We start from the raw sequence: 19,513 nt of genomic DNA, 5'->3' as shown, positions 1-19,513 counted from the left end.
ACACACAGGGCATTCATATCAGTATGCATACTAGCAGCTTTCTGCCATGGCGTCAGTGTTAATGGAATAATGACGAAATATTACCCAGCTTTCAAAGAGGATGACAACATAGATAAGACAAAAAATCTATTAAAAATGGGAGTGATAAATCCTGTATCTCCTTGATGAAAAACATGCAGCACAATAGCATATCTGTACATCAAACCTGACAAAAATCGCTTCGTTATCGGAGGAAAAGATGACAGGAAGGTCGTTTGAAAATAGAGACTGTGACGCTGACAGATCAAAGACCGGCAAAGATGAAGTGGTGACAAATTGGGTGACAAAACATCCATACTGTATATCCAATCATGTGCGTGCATGCATCGGGGAAAATCTCACTGTGATTTGTTCTCCTTCAAGGCCTGACCTGGGACTCTAACTGCAGCCAGCACCCCCCACCCCCACCCACCCATGAAGGAGGCCGTTACTTTCACAAATTACTAAACAACAGGCCATTACAATTTTCACGCTTAGAAGATCCCCTCAGTTTACATTTGGCTTGTCCTTGTTCCCATTTTACTTGATCTTTACGTCTTCCTGTAGAGCCTTAAAGACAACCCCCAGGGATTACATTGTCTTTTTCCTCAACAATGCCTTCATTTACAAGCAAACAGACTAGCAGGGCTTTGAGGGAGCCAGGACCATTGAAAGACAATCCCAGTGGAGCGATGGTCGTATTTATAGCCGGTTAGTCCTTAATATCTCAACCTACAGGGCTCAACAGTGTGGTTCTGGGTGTAAAAATCCCTTTTATATTCTCCTTAGTAGACTTGATTATTAGCCATATTATCTGAAATAGACTGACCACGAGCTACCTGGGTGTGAAGCGACATAAATACTGATGTAGACAACTACAGTTTGTAAGATATTAACCTTGTTTTAAGAAAAAGCATAGTTTATTTGCAATGTCAGCGAAAAATACTACACTACCCACAATCCCTGGATGTCACAGCTATGTCTCTGATTGGTGGGGGTTCCAGTAACCATGTAAATGTCTAACGAGCCTGTTAACAAAGGCTGTCAACTGTTGATGAGGACAATACATGCTGCTGCAGTATGAAGAAATAAATAATCAAACTACAATAAAAATGACACGTAAATACAGAAGAAGTCCATATATGATTTGAAAGCTTGAAAAGCTATCATTAGCAACAATTAAATAAACTGCAATGGACTGTGGGATATGTAGTTCCTTTCTCCTTTAGATTTTTCTCTGTTTTCAAACAGTTTTTTTGCAGAATCAAACCTTTTACAGCCAGGGATATTCAGTGAGCTGGCTAGCTTAGTTCATGCTTTAAAAGTATTGTATTAAGGATTTTACAAAATGTCTGTGGGGGATTTAAATGAAAAAAACTCCTGACATATGAAGGGTTAAAGTCAGCTGAGATTTGTTGTCATTGGTGGTCTACTGAAGCAAAACCTTCTACCTTGTTCCAAGGTTTATAATTTGTTACTTTATGTCAGTGTATCACAAAAGCACAGAAGACTTCACGCGCTATTATTTTATAGTCAAATCAATACCTGTCAGAAGTCCATGGATGGTAGTTAAGATCATAAACTGTGATAAAGCAGGTGAAAAATAGCCACAAGTTTCCAGAGCCAAAAACAGATCAATACACAAAATCATAGATCAGAGGAAGAGACTCCGAGAGGGGAAACAGAGAAGGTTTGGCTCTTAGATAATAATTAAAAAAAAGAAACCCAATATAGTTTTTTTTTTTTTTTATGAGTAATCAACGGTAGAGTGATTACAGTATTTGAGAGGAAACAGATGGCGAGTGACTTGCAATAAAAATCCTCACTGGAATATAAGGAGGGTTACAATTCAATTCAAACTACTATATTAATCCCTTTAGGGGTGATTGGTTTGGAGCAGCTTGTTTATAAAAATAGTTAACACAGAGTGGCACGTAGTCAACAAATGTAAGCAGACAAAAAAATTATATAAATACTGTCATTGTATTTGTAAATCTAATGGCTTAGACCAGAGGCTCTCAATCCTGAAACACTGAGAGGTGGTCGGCAGATGCCTTCAGAAAAATAAGGAACATGCTTAAATTATTTCAAATGGTATATTTGACCCCTTTTATAAAACAAAAAACTATACATATATTTCTGTCTAAATGAGATTTTGCATGGAAACTAGATGCATAACGTGATTATTAGAGCAATTTGGAGATTAAAATATGTCAACTTTGTCTGTTACACCTGAAACGGGAAAATATTATAACTTCTCCGCCCTCTACTACAGGACAAAGTGATGAAATTACTTCAGATAACCTAGACAAGCATATTTAGCTAACTCTATTAGCTTCCTATCAGTATACTAATGGACGATCACACTTTGTCAAAGGACTTTGGACACCACCTTCAAAAAAATTTCTCTATTTGGTGGAGTTGTTGAAATTCTTATTTCACCAAATAATCCCTCTTAAAATGTGGGAATTATATTAATATTACAAACCATGAATGAAGTTGTCAACTCTTCCGTTTGGTGAATCTCAAATGTAGTATTAAGAATGAACGATAAATGAAGGATCACATCCCCGATGCATTTAAACAGCCTTAAAACACTGTTACTGAAGACATACATTTCCCTTTGTCACGTTATTAGTACCACAAATGCAGCAACAGGTACTAAGCATTATAGAAAATATCATTTTTAACTTTCAGCAATAACTTTAGCAAGATGTTTGATTTAACAAAAATAAGGCAGTCATTTCTTTCTTTTAGAACCACTGCTGATGCTAAATCACTTCAGTAAGCCCTTGGAAGAATCATGTTTTTGCCTCCCAGTAATAAGGTGGGTATGCACGCAAATTAGCTAAATGTAAAATAAAAGCATGGTCATTTAGTGAAATTTATGCTTTAATCAAGGTGCCGTTTAAAAAATGTAAGTCTGCACATCACCATTCATGAATGTGCATGGCTGTGTTCTATTATGCTTCAATCACCCAGAACCCCGGCTTAGACAAGTGTTTCTCAATCTTTATTCCATTAAGGTAACATTTTAAAATTTGAAAAATTTCAAGTCCGTCAACATGTGCTGATAATAAAACTTACATTTGACGTCCCCGTGAGTGCTGAGAAATATATAGAAATAGAACATTTAAAATTTTAAATAGAATTAACAAGAAAAATCTCAAAAGCAATCTCTAAAAACAATTAAAATTCCTATATTTTAAAGAAATGGCCAAGTAAGCCTTTAAAAAAATACTTTGACATGTTTTACCTGCCTAACAGGGGAACAATGAAGGGTGTTGTTCTGGCCCAGTGTGTGTTGTCATGAGCCTTTATATTTGCTGACCCTGATGCTGACAGGATATCAGGAGAAGGGCATGAGATAGTTTTGATCGTTTATGCTTGGATCACTAATAATATGCATATTCATTGTAATTCTTGGTTGAATTTCAAATACTTTGAAGGCCCCCCTGACAATGCCAGAAGGCACCCCAGGGTGCCACTGCATCCTGGTTGACAAAGGCTGGCGTAGACAATCAGTTTACAACTCCATCTACTAGTGGACAGCCTCGGTCTGTAACTGAATATTATTTGCATTATTGATTCATCCAATTATCTAAATGGGTTTTTTAAGTGTCAGAAATATGTGAAAGTTTCCATAACAATCCACTCTATGAAAGAACAGAGATGCTTTGAAACATCTTTAGTGCATCATAAATGTTCATTAATCACTTAACAGTCAGCTTTACACATTAGCATGTTTGGCAATTTTCTTAAAATTAAATATAGAAAACTCAAACAACAAGTTACAAATCATTCTTCAACAGTCCTTAAAGGCTATTTGAGTACATTTGAATGCTCCTGATGGCTGGTCTAGCTTTGCTGGTAGGCCAGACACCTCATCCTGAGACTACAGTCTTTGTTGCACTGGTTATTGGTTCAGCTCCAAGATCTAATAGCATTTAGTGCCTGTCATCCCTCTCACCCTGCATTTCCATCTGAGAAAACAATTCTATAAAGAAAGATTCACTATAACTAAGAACCCAGTGTTCCTTAATGAAGATCACTGGACTCCAGAGAACAAGTGAACAAGCAGGTAGAATAAATGACCCAATGTGCAGTGAAACATAATCCCCATGAAACGACCACACAGACGGAGTAGAGGATGGAGGGAGCAGAGTGTCGGGGTCAGAGGGAGGCCAGGCTCTGGTCAAGTGTGTAAAGACCAGGCTTATCTCTGCCATGATCCACTCCTATCATTCCCATGCCAGGAAGTCCACATTCCAGCATTCCCATTGGACCCAAGTGAGTTTTAGCAGTACAGGGCCACGCCCATCCAGTCCTTCGTTAACCTAATTAACATGTTGTTATGGAAACGTGAGGACAGAGATACTGATACATACGTAGGTGTGATAGGAGTGAAAGGTGATCTGATAATGGAGAGCATTAGTGATTCAAAACACTCATGTGCTTATTAAAATTATTCACCTTCAATATTCAGTTTTAGTCTCACAGTTACTGAAATGGGGATCTCCTGTGTGAATGTGTCTCAAGTTATTGTGGTATAAGGACACCTGTGTCTGGAACGTCCAGTCACAGGTTAATCAGTATTCCTGGCTACCATTACACCATGAATACATAAGAACACTCCAAGCAACTCAGAGAAAATGTTATTGGAAAGTACAAGTCAGGGGATGGATACAAAACATTTTGAAAGCACTGAACATCCCCCAGAGTTAAATCCATCATCAAGAAATGGCAGGAATACGGCTGCCTAGATCAGACCGTCCTCACAAACTGAGTGAGTGCGCGAGAAGGAGACTAGTAAGAGAGACCACCAAGACACCTATGACTACTCTGGAGGAGTTACAGATTCAGCAGCTGAGATGGGAGAAACTCTGCATCGACTGTTGGCCAGGTTCTTTACCAGTCAGAGCTTTATGGGAGAGTGGCAAAGAGAAAGCCACCATTGAAGAAAACTCAGATTAAATCTGGACTAGAGTTCACCAAAAGGCATGTGGGAGACTCCATGGTCAAGTGGAAGAAAGTTCTTTAGTCTGATAAGACCAAACGGGAGCTTTCTGGCCATCCAACAAACACACAATCCTCACTGTGACACACGGTGGTGGCAGCATCATGCTGTGGGGATACTTCTCAGCAGCCAGCCCTGGAAGGCTCGTAAAGGTAGAGGGTAAAATGTATGTGGCACACGGGAATAGTTTAAAGGCAACAAGGAGAACTTTCTGGCCAAGTCAAAGCCCAGAAATCAGTCCAATAGAGAATTTGTGGTCACTTATTTTACATTACATTCTTGCTGATTGACATTACATTGTAGAAATCTGTTTTCACTTTGACATTAGAGAGGTTTTTTTTAATTTTTTGGGTCAAAAAAGCAAAAATTGCATTGACCATGTTTGATTTATAAAATCAATAAAAAGGTAAAACATCCAAGGAGGAGAAAACTTTTATAGGCTCTGTATACTCGAAGGTTTGTTGGAAGGAGGCTCCCTGTTTTTGGGGTTTTAAATTATAGCGAATGCTCTGACACACAGCAATCCCAGAATGCTTTGTGGTTATGGGACTCAGCTCTGCATTTATGCTCTCTAATTTAGAGTCCTGTTATAGCCCAACGATACACAAATACACACTCCTAAACACACACTACTGTAAAGGTGAAACACAACCGCTGCTCTCCTCTTCTCGATTGTTCAATTTATTGTAGTGGAAAAATTAGACGACAGCGGAGGGAGAGAACGACGGAAAGTTTTAAAAAAGAGCTGAATCAGAAAACAGAATGAAAAATTGTGAATGAAAGATGAGAAACAGATGATACATGAGGAAAAAGATGAAACAGAATGATAGAGGGGGAAAGGGGGAGATAAAGCAGTGACAGCGGCAGCCATCCTGGTTGTCATGGCGACGGCGGCAGAGAGAGCAGGTAGAGCTCGGTCTCCTGGGATTGAGCAGCGCACACGCCTCCCTCGCCCTCCCCCTCCCTCTCTCTCTTTCTATCGCCATCCCTCCATCTTCATCTCCATCCTTCTGTCCCTTCACTGCCCTCCGACTCCAAACATCCCCCATCTTCTCTTCCCTTCCTCTCCCACTCCTCCTTCCCTCTCCTGATCCCGTCCTTCCTTTATCCTCCTCCTGCTCCCATTTTTCTGTTCTTCGCTCTCTCATCTTCCCTTGCTATCTCGCAGCTATCCTAACTCTTTTTCCATCCTTACCTCTCTCTCTCCCTCTCTCATTATCCTGTGGTCTGCACACCTCCCCTTTTTTTCCATGCCTCACCCCTCCCTCCCTTCTCCTCTTTATATTCATCGACCCCCCCCCCTCCCCTCCTGAGGATACGTATGTATGTCTGTGCAGCACTGCCAAATTACTGTGAGGGAGACTCTATGTGTGTTTAGCCGTGTTTGGAGCCTGTTTTGACCTACCTAAAACACCTCCAGCGTTCTCCGTCTCCCTCTGACTCACTGAATCAACAAAACTGCTGCACACCACCGTTATTCACCACCACTGTGGCTCTGTGTGAGCGTGCCTGTGTGTGTATAATCAGGACTTTAATGTGCATCGATGCATATATGTGAGAAAAGCATGTCTGCACTTGTGTGTGAGTGTAACCGGTCGTGATGAGAGGAGTTTCCAGCCGGGTGGATTCGAGCTCTGGCTGCATTCTTTCTAATTCGTGGGACGACTTGAACACATTCCTCAGGGAAAGTTTAGTGTTGCACAATGTGTCGGAGGCGAGTGATTGAAGAAAAAAGGTACTCTCTAAACTGTGACTGGCTGTGTGAACACAGAGACAAAAAGTACTTCTATCGGCCACATCAGTCTTGGTGTGTAAAGGTAAAGATTTAGCTATACTGCTATTTTTATCTTCCTTACGTGCAGTCGGATACATGAAAGTGCTGAAAGGGTTGTCACGATGCCAGAATTTTAAACTTTAACAGCCAATATGTTGTTTAATACCATGGCAATACCAGGGCATCCAATCCTGAGTAAACATTGCTTTTAATCACCAGAGATCACATGCAAACTCTGGCATCAAAGTAGAGATTGCACTTGTAAAGACTTTGCCACTGTTTTATGCAATGAAGGCAAGCCTAAACCTGCAATTTTGATTGATTCATTCCTCTGCCATGCACCTGTCTTGCGAAACAGAAACCGTTTTTTGAGGTTTCTGTACTTTCAATTTAACATATCCTCAAAAGAGAAGAGCTTTTATCATTTTAAAACAGGGTGAGAAATTAGCACCAGCTGCCAGCCCTAAAGCAGGTGCCATCCATCCATTTTCTACACCCCTTATCCCATTTGGGGTCATGGGAGGCTGGAGCCAGGGCCAGAGGCAGGGTACGCTCTGGAATGGCCACCAGTGAATCGCAGGCTGATCTATGGAGACAAACAACCAGGCATGCCCACACCTGCAGCCAATTTAGAGTCACCAACTAACTCAGCAAGCATGTCTATGGTTGTGGGAGGAAGCTGGAGAGAACCCAGGCATGCATCGGGAGAACATGCAAACTCCGCACAAACTTCAGGAACCTTCTTGCTGTGAGGGAACAGCCTTAACCCCTGCACCGCTGTGCAGGGCTTTAAGCAGTGTCACATGAATTTGCTCAACTTAATGGCCACTGGAGCAGGTAAATAAAAGTAGCCTAACCTAACAGTGTAATTGTGCTGCTTGTTCCTGCTGACTTCATGAGCACAGCCGAGCTGATCTACACGCTCAGTGACCAAAAACCTCCTTGTGTCAGGGCCACGGGCGTAGCACAGGGGGGAAAGGGGTACTGATTACCCAGGCCCACAGTGGGGAGATGCCCTTAAGAAGCCTGCAATGAAGATGTCTTTTTTAAGTAATTTTGAAGTCATAGTTTTAGTCGACAAAATTAACACTGAAAGACTCAAACGTTACTAAGCACCAAGCTCAATGGCTTCAATTTTAGCTCTGCTGACAAAAAATCAGAATATATTAAGGTAAATAAGAAATAGTATATTCCATGCAAACAAGCAATGCTCTCTTACTCTGCATAAGCACATTTTAAATATTGTATGGAAGTCTAAGAATAGTGGTGAAGCTCTCACATCAGTTTGAGGCAGAAAAAGCTCGAGCCAGCTCAGCTCCGATTAACTGGTGTCAGTGAAATGATGGAAAAAAAGATTTCGGCAAAACAGATTCAGGAGATACAAGCTGCAAACTCATGGATGTGAAAACTGTTTGCACTGACTGCATTTTTCAGTGTATTATACTTTGTATCAGGATTGCATTATTTATTAGTGTATCACCTTAACCAGAATTTTAAAAAATCCGAATTTGAACGATTCCCTAAAAAATAAAAACTCTGAATATCTTCAAGATTTATACTCCCAGTCCTGCAATCCCTCCAGAGACTACTGTAGGAGCGGTTTGGGCTACAGCTCTTCTCCAGTCTTGGGTGCAGTTTTGAGACTTCCACTCGGTCTTCATTTACAATGTCCAGCTTTGATCTGAACTGATCTCACACTGATAGTATGTTACAAAAGGAAGGAGCATTGACAGGGATCTCCTGCCTGTGTGGGCTCTTCTTTTCTACTCCAGTCCAAATTGCAGACCATGTCTTGGCCTTAAACTGCAGCTGAATTGTTGAATCTGAGGCGACATCAATGAACTGCTCCTTTTAGAATTCGACATTAGAATTATAAAACAGCACGAGTGTGTTGCTATCATCTTTGGATGAGCATCATGTCTTGATTGGAAACAAGGGTGTCATTTCCACCAGGGGTAAAGAGCTCTAATTAATTAATGAACAGCGATGAGTGATTACAGGTTTTTTTCCCCTCAAGCTTGACTCTCAGGCTGCATTACCGCCTGATTGGTAGAGGTTTTTTCCTGGCATTTGCACTATATTAAATTTGTAAGACAAATTGAATTAATAGCTGTCTTTCGGAGTAGTTCTGTTGAAGAAGTCCAGCATGAATGTTGAAAAAAATCTGAGATAAGACTAAAATTATCAAACTGTAGTTAGACACTAGATTTCTGTGAGGTCTTTTGAGCTCTCATGGGGCGAATAATGGCAGCATCTCTTTTATTCTCATTCAGACTAATGCTTTTCTATGCTGGGCTGAACTCTTGGTTAGTTTCTAATAAATGGAGCTCCAATTTTGCTGCAGATTCACTGCGCCCATTGTTCTTTCAGCACAGTTTGGAGCCGCAGAAATAACAGGTATTGTGGCAATTTCTGCGCCCCTGCACGCTGTTATCAGTTTAATAGTAAATGGAAAACTTCCTCAGAGCTGAATCAAACTTTCTCCACCAGAAAGGAAAACTAATTTCAGTCAAATGCACCGCATCTGCCGAGCCGGTCCTTCCCATGTGATAAGAAAATGCTTTCAGATATGAATGTGTGCACAACCAACACACATACAAAGAAGGGGGAGCGGGTGAGGAAAAAGGGGGAGATGTTTTCTCACTGAAGGATGTCATTATTCCCTCTCTCACCTCCAGACGTCGGGACATCCGGATATGAACCGTGATCCTTTTCATTTCCTCTCTACACTGGAAGGTGACCCCGCACCCTCACTCATCCTTTCACACAGACACCTGAAATACCCCCCCCTCAGCAGGAGTGCTTCTACCTGTGTGAGGGGACTTTGTCCTCCAGGAGAGTGAGAAGGAGCAACTTCCTGTGTCAGATTGCCTCTCACATTCCACACTCTCCCTCAACCCGCCTCGCTCGGGCTATTTTCTCCTTCTTCTCTCTTTCTCCATCTCTCTATAGGGGGCTTTGTCAGCCATCGGACGCACAAAACACTGATTCATGCGCGTTCAACATGATCCCAGAGAACGCCACACTCTTCCACCACACATTAATTCACACGCACACACTTTTTCGAGGAGCAAAGGCTGGCGAGAACAAGTTTTTGGCAGTGGAGATTCACTATTTTTGAGCCCACACACACAGACAGATGGACACCGAGCACGCTCACACACACTCAAGCTAAACGTGGGATACAACAGATGTCTGTGGGAAAAATTGGTCTCCGATGTGAAGTATAGGCGCCCGGATATGATGTCACAGCTCTGATGGCAGGAAATACCCACAGAGACATGACACCAGGGATCACACATGAGAAGAAAGCACACTGAAGGGTCAGCTGGTCCGGAGCCAGGGGCCGTCTAAAGAAAGATCTTGTCAGCAAATGCGTTTGACTGTGGGTCATGCGTGTGCGTGTTTGTGTGCTGGGTTTCTTGAGGTGACTCGTGGAATTACTCCTGCTCCCGTGCCGGGATGTGCGCTACCTATTTGAGCGACAGCGTCCATCTGTGTTCAGCTAACATGGTGTATATTTAAGAGTGTGTGTGTATATGTGTCACACCTGTCTCCATCTGTACACTTCAACACAGATTAGGTCAGCGGGAGGGCCGGGGATCTTTGGCAAAGACTTCAACCGTCTGACCCAGTAATCATCAGCGTGTGGGCGACTGTGTGTGGTGTTTAATTTGTGTGTGAGGTGTAGCGTTGAAAACCCCTGTCGGAGGCGGTGAAGCATCTCAGGAGATCCAGCACAGTGACGGTCCAAGGTGTTGAGATGTTGACAACACAAACACTGAGTCAAAACGTGGAAATAAAGGCAATTAACCACAAATAACAAGCTCCATGAACTCTGCAGAGAGATTTTACCAACCAGAGCTGATTCATTTAGAGTGGTTGGGTTTTTTTGCCAACATTTACAGATTAATAACAATATCATTATTCAAATATGTATTTCAGACCTAAAACTTCAGTCCTTAGAGCACACTTTAAGCACATTTTCATGTTTTGGGAAAAGCACTTTGAAGTTTAAAGCCTGAGAATGAACCACGACAGGTCAGTTGGTACAACTGATAAAACTTCAAAATGTATGAGCACAAATGGCAAAAATGTAAAGTCTTTTACGGTAATATTTACAGCCGAAATATCGGTTTGAAACATCGGCAGAATCTGCAACCAATGTCAGGCTGATAAAATCGTGCATCCCTACTTTAGTGAAATAGGGTTGTAGCAATTCCACATTAATAGCCTCTGATGTTTGCTCCACCTCTGCTACCAAAACAGCTCTCACTCATATTTAAGTGAGGAGCCACAACACAAATCACAACAAGGTGTAATATTTCACATACATTTTGACTGCTGCAGAGACGTTATTCTCTACACATCATGCCAACATTTAAGTTTTAGAATTTACAAAAACTCCTAATTTACTTATTTTTCTATTTTCTTATCAAAAATGATAGTGACATAAAATATATTACTCCCTTCAATACAACAATTCATTCTGAATTTGCAAGATGAGTCAAAACATTTGCAATTGGATGTTTTTTCACAGTTGTTCAGCCCTGGTTATTCCATCTAATATTATGCTGGTGGTAATATGGATGGGTTTATTGCCTCAGTTTGTTGAAAAATAAATTTGATGAGAGACTTTAAAAATAATCACAAAATAAATCACAACACTGGGGAAAAACTGCAGATAGATTATTTCCCCAAATGTTCAGCCCTAAGTAAGACCTAAAATTTCAGTCCTTAAAACACAATTTAAAGATTGAGGATGAAGAAATGAACACATTTACTTTAAAGAGTAAGCAATGATGACAAATAAAGAAAAAGACTTTAGATTATCCAGACTAAAAGTCCCCTGACTTATTTGTATGTATGACCAATATTTACAGCTGATTTTTACGGAGAATTAGGGCCACTGAGAAAACTTTTTTGAGATGCAAAAATGTTTTTACTGGTGAGAAAAAAGTCAGAGGTGTGAGATTAAAGTGAGAATTTAGAAAAAAAAATTGAGTCACATTTACTTTTTCCAGTGGCCTTAATCCCATTAATTAATTCCATTAATTCTGTATATATATATTGTAAATATATTTTCCATATCTGCCAATATATTTAACTTTCTGAGCTCAATCTGCAGTATTGATATCATCTGATAATATCATGCATTCCTAATGTTTTTCTATATTTGAAAATAAAACTTTTTTTGTGCAACTTTTTTAAGTTTGCCTTTAATATTAAATGAATTCATTCCTCTTCTTCATTCCTATCAAAAAGCTTCAAGTATTTTCAGCTCTAGTATTTCTTTTATTATTTAAAGAGCATGGATCTGTGTGATATAACACTTGGTATCTCGCAATTTGACAAACTTGTATTTGAGTCTGTGCTGTTCAGGAATGTTTTGTTTTTTCTGATATAATATTTCACTACTGAGTCATATTTGTTGTTCTTACATGCAACTTATTCCTACAAAATGATATGTTGCTTAAGTTTTTGTGCGATTCAGACAGAGTACTGTGGCTCATTCCTTTCTGACCCACCTGTCTTATAAAGTAGGTGTTATTTTTAAAGCATTGAAAGTCTAGACAATCTTATCACTTATTTGGAATTTTTTAAGGATTTTGTGACACTTTCTTGTTCACGTCTCCTCTTATCTGCTCTTCAGTTTTATTAGTTTTGCTTGCATGCCACATATTCCCAAATCTGAAATATGTTCAACAGAATAAGAACAAAGTACAAAAAAATCGAGGCTCTACGAGCTTATTTCAGTTACGTTTGATCCTCTCTGTGTAGGTTGATGTATGTGCGGCGTATTTACATACTCTAGAAATAGAAACCCGGTCATGATACAGGAATTTTAAACACAGATGAGACCAGTATGCACGAGGTCGTCTGCCGTTTTTGAAGGGCTCATTCCTCGCCAATCCAAAAGCCTTTTTGCTTTGGTACTTTTTTGATGTTTTGAAACACTGGTTCCCAACCCGGGGTCAGGGCACCTCTAAGGTGGGCGCCAAAGATCTCAGAGGGGTGGGGCCTCACCTGCTCTGACATTGTCAAAATTAGATGTGCATGTATATTTATTTTCAATCTTGATTAGAGACACATTGTACGAAAGTTTATTAGGACCACCCTAAAAGAGTCAGAGCAGAGAGGAGCCATACGTTTTTGAGAACAAACTTTTTGAAAGTAAAGTCAGATTTGTACAAGAAGACAACCCAGAATTTTAGAGTTTAAAGAATCGTAATTTTCTCAAAAATTTCAAGTTTATAAAATCATAAGATTATGAAATTTAAAAGTTTTAAATTTACAAGAAATAGTTGCATAGTCAAAGTTTACAGAAATGTCTCTTTTAAGTCCTCATAGACTTACTACTTTTTATACTTGAAAGTTATTTTTTTTTCCTCAAAAATTAGAGTTTAACAATTAAAAGTGGACAAATCTTTTTTGGTAAGGAAGTAGTCCTATCTTGTTATGATTTTGTCAATGAAAACAGTTAAAATTTATGTTTATTTTTTCCAAGCAGGTCCCAGGGGGGGCTAGCTTTTCTTGGATGGGGGGCCCTTAGGAAAAAGGTTATGAACCACTGCTTTATAACGACAATTGCAGTTAGACTGAGATATGTGCTGCACAGAAGCAGACAGACCTCTTGACCTGTTTACAGACCCATGTGGGCCCAAAGGTCAAATACTGCATGCAGACACAGGAGAGGACAACACAAGTGTAACTTTTTAAGCAAAAACAGTTTGAAGTCTTGTCGTGGATTCTGAATTTTAACCCTTTAAAGCCTGAATACACAAATTATAGCCAAAAAAATTCTCATTTTTTGGAACTAAAATGTTTATTTCACTTTCTACTGAAATCCAAAAAAATCCAAATTTCCATAAAATGTAACATATATATTTTTGTATCTCATTTGATACATTAAGTGTTTTTGGTAACTGATAATCCACTTGAGGGCTTTTTTTTTATAAATTATCAGATTGTATTCAGATTTTTTTTTAATAGGTGTCATAAAGTATGTACAGGTATCATAAAAGTATCATAAAAGTACAGATCAAATATGATACAACAGGCTTTAAGGGGTTAAAGCAGTCTACTCTGAAGTCATGTGACTTTCTGTTTAATGCCACATGTTCCTCAATTAAAAAATTAAAGTTACAATCAAAAAAAGTTAAACTTGTTTCCCTTTGAAGTTAGAGCTTCACTGCGTTGGTTCAAGTGAGAGCTTTTTCATTTTTAACATCCATAAACAAAAAAAGGAAAGTTTCTCTGCTCCTAAATCTGAGTTTAAGGGTGGACATACCAGAGTGACATCTCAAGTTTAGAAACCTGTCATAATAATCCAATAAAATCTACAATTTGCAAAGGTGTGACGGGGAAAATTAAACACTCTGAGGGGTCTTTATGGAGAAGTGGAGACATCTTGAGCAAACATGTCTGGAAAGGATCTTTAATTATCATTCCAGTGAAGAAGGACTGGTTGTACTGGGAACTTGGAGGTGAGGGGGTGAACAGGGGGCAGAAGAGCAGCACATTTCTGTCCTACACAGCTGTGTTTGGCTATGAATGGAGGTAATATTAGCATCATTAGTGTTATATAATATTACTATAGTGAGCACCAATAACACAGACAGGGGTATTTTGAAGGATGCTGCATCTTATTGTGTTAGATTCTAAAGTAGTCCTGACTATTTTTAGAGCTTGCATCTTTTTTTCTCTCTGAATGATTCAATGAGCTTCCACACTCCTCTTCCTCCACCTCCTCCTCATAGGATAAATCTGGATTAATCGGTAACGGAAGGTGTGGGCGTGCTATGAGGGGCGCGTGAATCTCGGCGTGGATGGTTCCGGAGAGAGAGAGAGAGGGAGAGATGGGGGGGCTCGCGCATTCCTAATCAGCACCCCCTCCTTCGCGATTCCCGATGACATCATTCCCATCCTCGCCTCCGTTCGTGCACCGCATCGCCGTTAACTTCCCCTTCACCCCACCCACTTTCCACCACACACACACACACACCTCCAGCTTTAACAGGGAGGATGCCCCGAGTCGGATTCCTGCATCCGGATAACAAGGCCTGGGAATTCACGTGGAACTCGCAGGTTGGGTATCAGACCTCCAGTCCTGCAGAGAAACAGTCACACAAACGTCCTGCAGCGCGACTGCCCGGTGATAAAGTGGTGAGAGCCGCAGTACGGCTGGAGCCCCTCAAATTACCGGCAGGATGTGAGCTGGTGACACAGACACCACAGAGCGAGGCAGCGCATAAAGACCCGTAATCAAGCCCAATTAGAGATCACCCGCTAATTACTCATACATGCACACGTGCACGCGCACACACCTCCCGACTCGAGAGGCCACAATAAACCCCGACACCGAGACACAAAGGCGCGTGGATGTGCGTAAAGCGGGGGGTGGGGGTGCACAGGAGTCGCCAGCCCCCCTCGCGGGAGTCACGGCCGGCCAATAAGAGCTGGTAAGTAGGTCGAGTGCAGGATTTCCTACCGATCACTGATATCACCGTCTTATTCACGGTAGCACGCGCTCACACATACATACGAGCAAGATGCACAGAAATGCCTAAGCTCCCGTGTGCACGAGAGCTCCCCGGTTAACAAAGGATTTGATGCTTACCGTGGCGGCGTGAGCAAGCAGCGCCGTGAGCGCGAGGAGCCAAGGCAGCTTCATGGTCGGGGTGCGCGTGAGCAGCCTCCCGGTGCCGCCGCTGCCTTCACGGGGTTCGGGGAGGTGGTGGAACAAAAGCTGCCGCTGTCGGTGTCTCGGTAGTCTGTCCAACTTCACAGCGCGCCGCCCGTCCGCGCGACCATCCGTCCTTCTAGTCGGGCTTTTTAATCCAAGGCTTCACGCGCTGCTGGTCCAGGTCACCAGTTAGTGGCACAATTAGATTAGATAGAGGCCTCTTCTTCTTCTTCTCCTCGGTCCGGTCCTGGGAGTTTTAGAGCTCGAGACCTGATAGATTTACTACAGGGAGACGCCAGACCTCGTCTCTCCCTCTCTCTCTTTTTCTCAGCACACTCACAGCCTCGCTCTCTCCCCCCTCACTGTGTACACACTCTCGGGCTCTCTCTCTCTCTCTCCTCCCCCTCTCCGCTGAGGGCAGGATGTTCCGTATGGCGACGCTGCTTGGCCTGGGAGTCTGGCAGGAGGAGTGGTGTGTGAGTGTGATAGAGACTATGGTGTGTGTCTGCTAAGAGAGGTGGAGGGGGGGGGATCTCCACGAGCAAGGGCGAGGATGCCCCCTGCAGCTCGTTTAGACACCCGCAGCCTTTAAATACACAAACACACTCAGAACACACACTCGACACACATGCAGGAGCAGCAGGGCAGTTATGGCTGCTCCCAGGTTCAGTCTTTTGTTCCCGCTCAGGTGGTTCCGGTTGGCTTCGCGCCATTATTACACACCTTTAGCTTCAATGCTTCAATGCTCTGCTGTGATTGGCTGAGTCATGCTGGAGCCGTTGAGAAAACAAACAAAAATCCCCCACGAGCACACCTGTGCACAGCGAGCTAATGGAACAGGTGTGGCCCTGCAACCGCTGCTCACTCAGGACCAGGGACCTGATCCACACAAAAGGAATCGCACAGGTATATCCTCCTTTAGCAGAGCTCTACACCTGTGCATACCTGTGCATGCAGATGAGGATGACATGATTAGCCCCTGTGAAAGTCTAATTTTTTAAAGTACTTTAATACAGCCTTTCTAAACACCCCAGTGTTATTTTGGATGCTAACATTATTTTACTTTGTTTACAAAAACAAAAATATTTCACCAAACCTACAGGGTCTAAATGATGATCCCTGATGCTGATAGTCAGCTTTGTCTCATTTTTGCTGGATAACAGCCTGCAGTGGTTTGTTGTAGTTTCAGTCTCAGACACATCTCCTGAGGAATCCCGGCCCACTCTTCTCTGGCCAGTCTGGTCCTCTGGACGTACTTCTCCACCAGGAGCCAGGCCCAACCACAGAGTTGTGTGGGCCCCTGACAAACTCAGAGAATGGGCCCTCCCCAGTTGTGATTTGTTGACGATGTCAGAGCATGTGTGTTGGATCAGTAGCATTGGTGCTAGCATCCTGGCTAATAGTTACAGCATGTTGGAGCTGGAGAGTGTCAAGCTATTGTTGGGTTCTGATGTTGGAATTATTTATTCATGCTACTTTTTAACCCATTTCATCACTTTTCTTCATCCATTATTGCCACTTTTTGCCTATATTTGCAATTTTTGCTTCTTTTTTCCCAATTCTACAATCTTTTTGCAGATTTGTTTGTGTTTTAGCTACCTTGTATAATTTTTTGCCAATTTTTGCCACTTTATGGTCATTTTTACCCATTTATGCATTCTTTTGGCCAGTTTTTGCCCTTTTTGCCACCTTACCCCATTTTTACATCTTTTAGCCCATTTCTGTATCTTTTTGCAACTTTTGCTGCTTTTCACCCATTTTAGCCACTTTATGACAATTTTTACACATTTGCACTTTCATGCCACTTCTGCTCATTTTCAGTGGTGGACAGTAACTGAGTACATTTACTTGAGTACTGTACTTGAGTATTTGGGTTTTTTTTGCAAACTTATGACTTTCACTCACTACATTTCAAAGACAAACATTGTACTTTCAACTCCACTACATTTCTAGGAAGCTTGTCGTTACTCGTTCCTTTTAGGTTCAGCATAGCTTTGTAGTCAGATGCTGGTGTTTCACTTTTCTAAAATGCAATTGGCCACACGCTGTGCTCCTCACAGAAGGGAACCAATCACAGTCACCGCTCACACCTGGGATGGATTTTGGAAATAGGCTACATCATCCTCGCTCCGTGTAGCAAGCTCTCCCGCCTTCATTCAAACAAAACTCAGCAATGGAGATGGCAGAAGAAACTCAAGCTGAAAAACCAGCGTACCCATGGCCATATCTCAGCTCGATATTTGAGATTTCAGAAATGAGGAATGATTCATATCATCAAAAATTAAATGACAATAGTTGTCCTTATTGTTTTTTTTTGTTTTTGTTTTTGTTTTGTTTTTTGATTGCATTTTTATGGTGAAGTTTATACAGGTGTTTTTATAGACTTTTGGTAGCAGAGTGGTTCCATGTGTAAGTCAGTACTTTATTAGGTGGTTTCAGAGAGTTACAAGGTTCCGTAAAAGCACTGAGAAAACAATACAGCAATGTACTCATAATAGAAAATGTGCTTTGTACTTTTGAATACTTAAGTATTCTAAAAGTAAGTACTTTAGTACTTTAACTTTAATAAAATTTCACCAAGCAACTTTTACTTGTACTTGAGTAAGATTTGACCACGAGTATCAATACTTTGACTCAAGTACTGGAGTTGAATACTTTGTCCACCACTGCTCATTTTTTGCCACTTTTTAACACATTTTTTTCCCCAGTTTTTGCCCATTTATGCATGTTTTTTTTCCGGTTATTGTTCAGTTCTACTACTTCAATGATTGCTACTTTTCACCCTTTTTTAACTACTTTTTGTACATTTCTGTAACATCTTTTTGCAACCTTGTACCTTTTTAGCCACCTTTTTGTCATTTTTGTCCAGTTTTACCACTTAAGGCTCATTTTGCCTTGTTCTTTTACCACTTCTTTTTGACACCTTACCCCAGGTCTTGCCACTTTTTGTGCTTTTTGTCTCCCTTGACAATATCTCTACTCTCTTCCAAAAAAAAAGTTGTCCCAGTTTCTTCTACTCCTTGTCTTCTGGCATTTCTGCACATTATAGCCTAAATAAAACATATTTATTGTACAACAGCAGAATAAATGGATATAATTGTGAGTTGCTTTCATGAGAGTGTTCACCATTAAAGTTGTAAAATAAATATTTTCATCACAGCCTAACTTTACAGTGGACCCTGATTGTGCTGACCTCCATGGGCCCTCAGTTTGGCTGGGCCCCAGAAAGCTCTCCCCTTTATCCTTCCTTATGGGCGGCCTTGCCAGGAGCCACAAATGTTTGGGGTTGTTGTTGTGTTGATTTGTAGATCCTTCTCCTGCTTTGTGAGCATCAACATTTCTTTTTCTTGAGCCTAAACTGACTTCATGACGCTTTCTCCAGTGACAGCTCAAACCCTTACTTTTAGACTGTGTAAATGTGGAGATGACCCTCAGTTTGACTTTATTTTACAAGCTTTGAGCATTACAAAATTAAAGACCATCATTGAACAACAGTGGTTTGTGCTATGGCTCAACAAAAAGTTCAATTCTAAAGGGGGGTCATCATTTAGACCCTGGTAGTTTTGTCAAAAATAATTTTGTTTCTGTGTGCAAGGTAAAGTATCTGTGGGTAATCCGATGTAAGCCTACTTGTGTATTACCCTACCAAACATTTTAAAGATAGATGCAACAAAAACAGAGCAAAGGAAGAAACTAGTTGCACATTTGACCCAGTCAGTATGAAAGACTACGGAAGCATACTGTTAAGGTGGTTTAAAATCACTGCTTGCAACATCCTCATGTCTTCCACTTGCAGAATTATTGTACACTAAAGAAATCTATGATTACAGCCACCTATGACACACCCTGCCAGACTTTCAAAGTAAGAGTCCTTCTGTTTACATCTCGGCCCACAACACAAAGACACAAAAGGAGGACAGGTAATGGCAGGTTTAGTTTACCCTCCAAAAACACAGTAGGGAAACGGAGTGCAGGATGTTGTTTTAATAAAACTTGTGCTCAACACTGCAGAGTACTC

At 41.2% G+C, this 19,513-nt stretch overlaps 1 protein-coding gene across 1 annotated transcript in view; it reads right to left on the bottom strand.

Moving 5' to 3' along the window:
- The window catches only part of sdc3 (syndecan 3), a 73,392-nt gene extending 57,206 nt beyond the window's left edge, over positions 1–16,186 (bottom strand). The window contains exon 1 of the mRNA XM_041809171.1: positions 15,430–16,186. Within this exon, the coding sequence (XP_041665105.1) occupies positions 15,430–15,483 (54 nt within the window). The 5' untranslated portion in view covers positions 15,484–16,186. The remainder of the gene's footprint in view (positions 1–15,429) is intronic.
- Positions 16,187–19,513: the final 3,327 nt, after the last annotated feature.

Source organism: Cheilinus undulatus, linkage group 16 (assembly GCF_018320785.1).
Source record: "Cheilinus undulatus linkage group 16, ASM1832078v1, whole genome shotgun sequence".
Lineage (NCBI taxonomy): Eukaryota > Metazoa > Chordata > Actinopteri > Labriformes > Labridae > Cheilinus > Cheilinus undulatus.
This window is presented reverse-complemented; position numbering and strand designations above follow the sequence as displayed.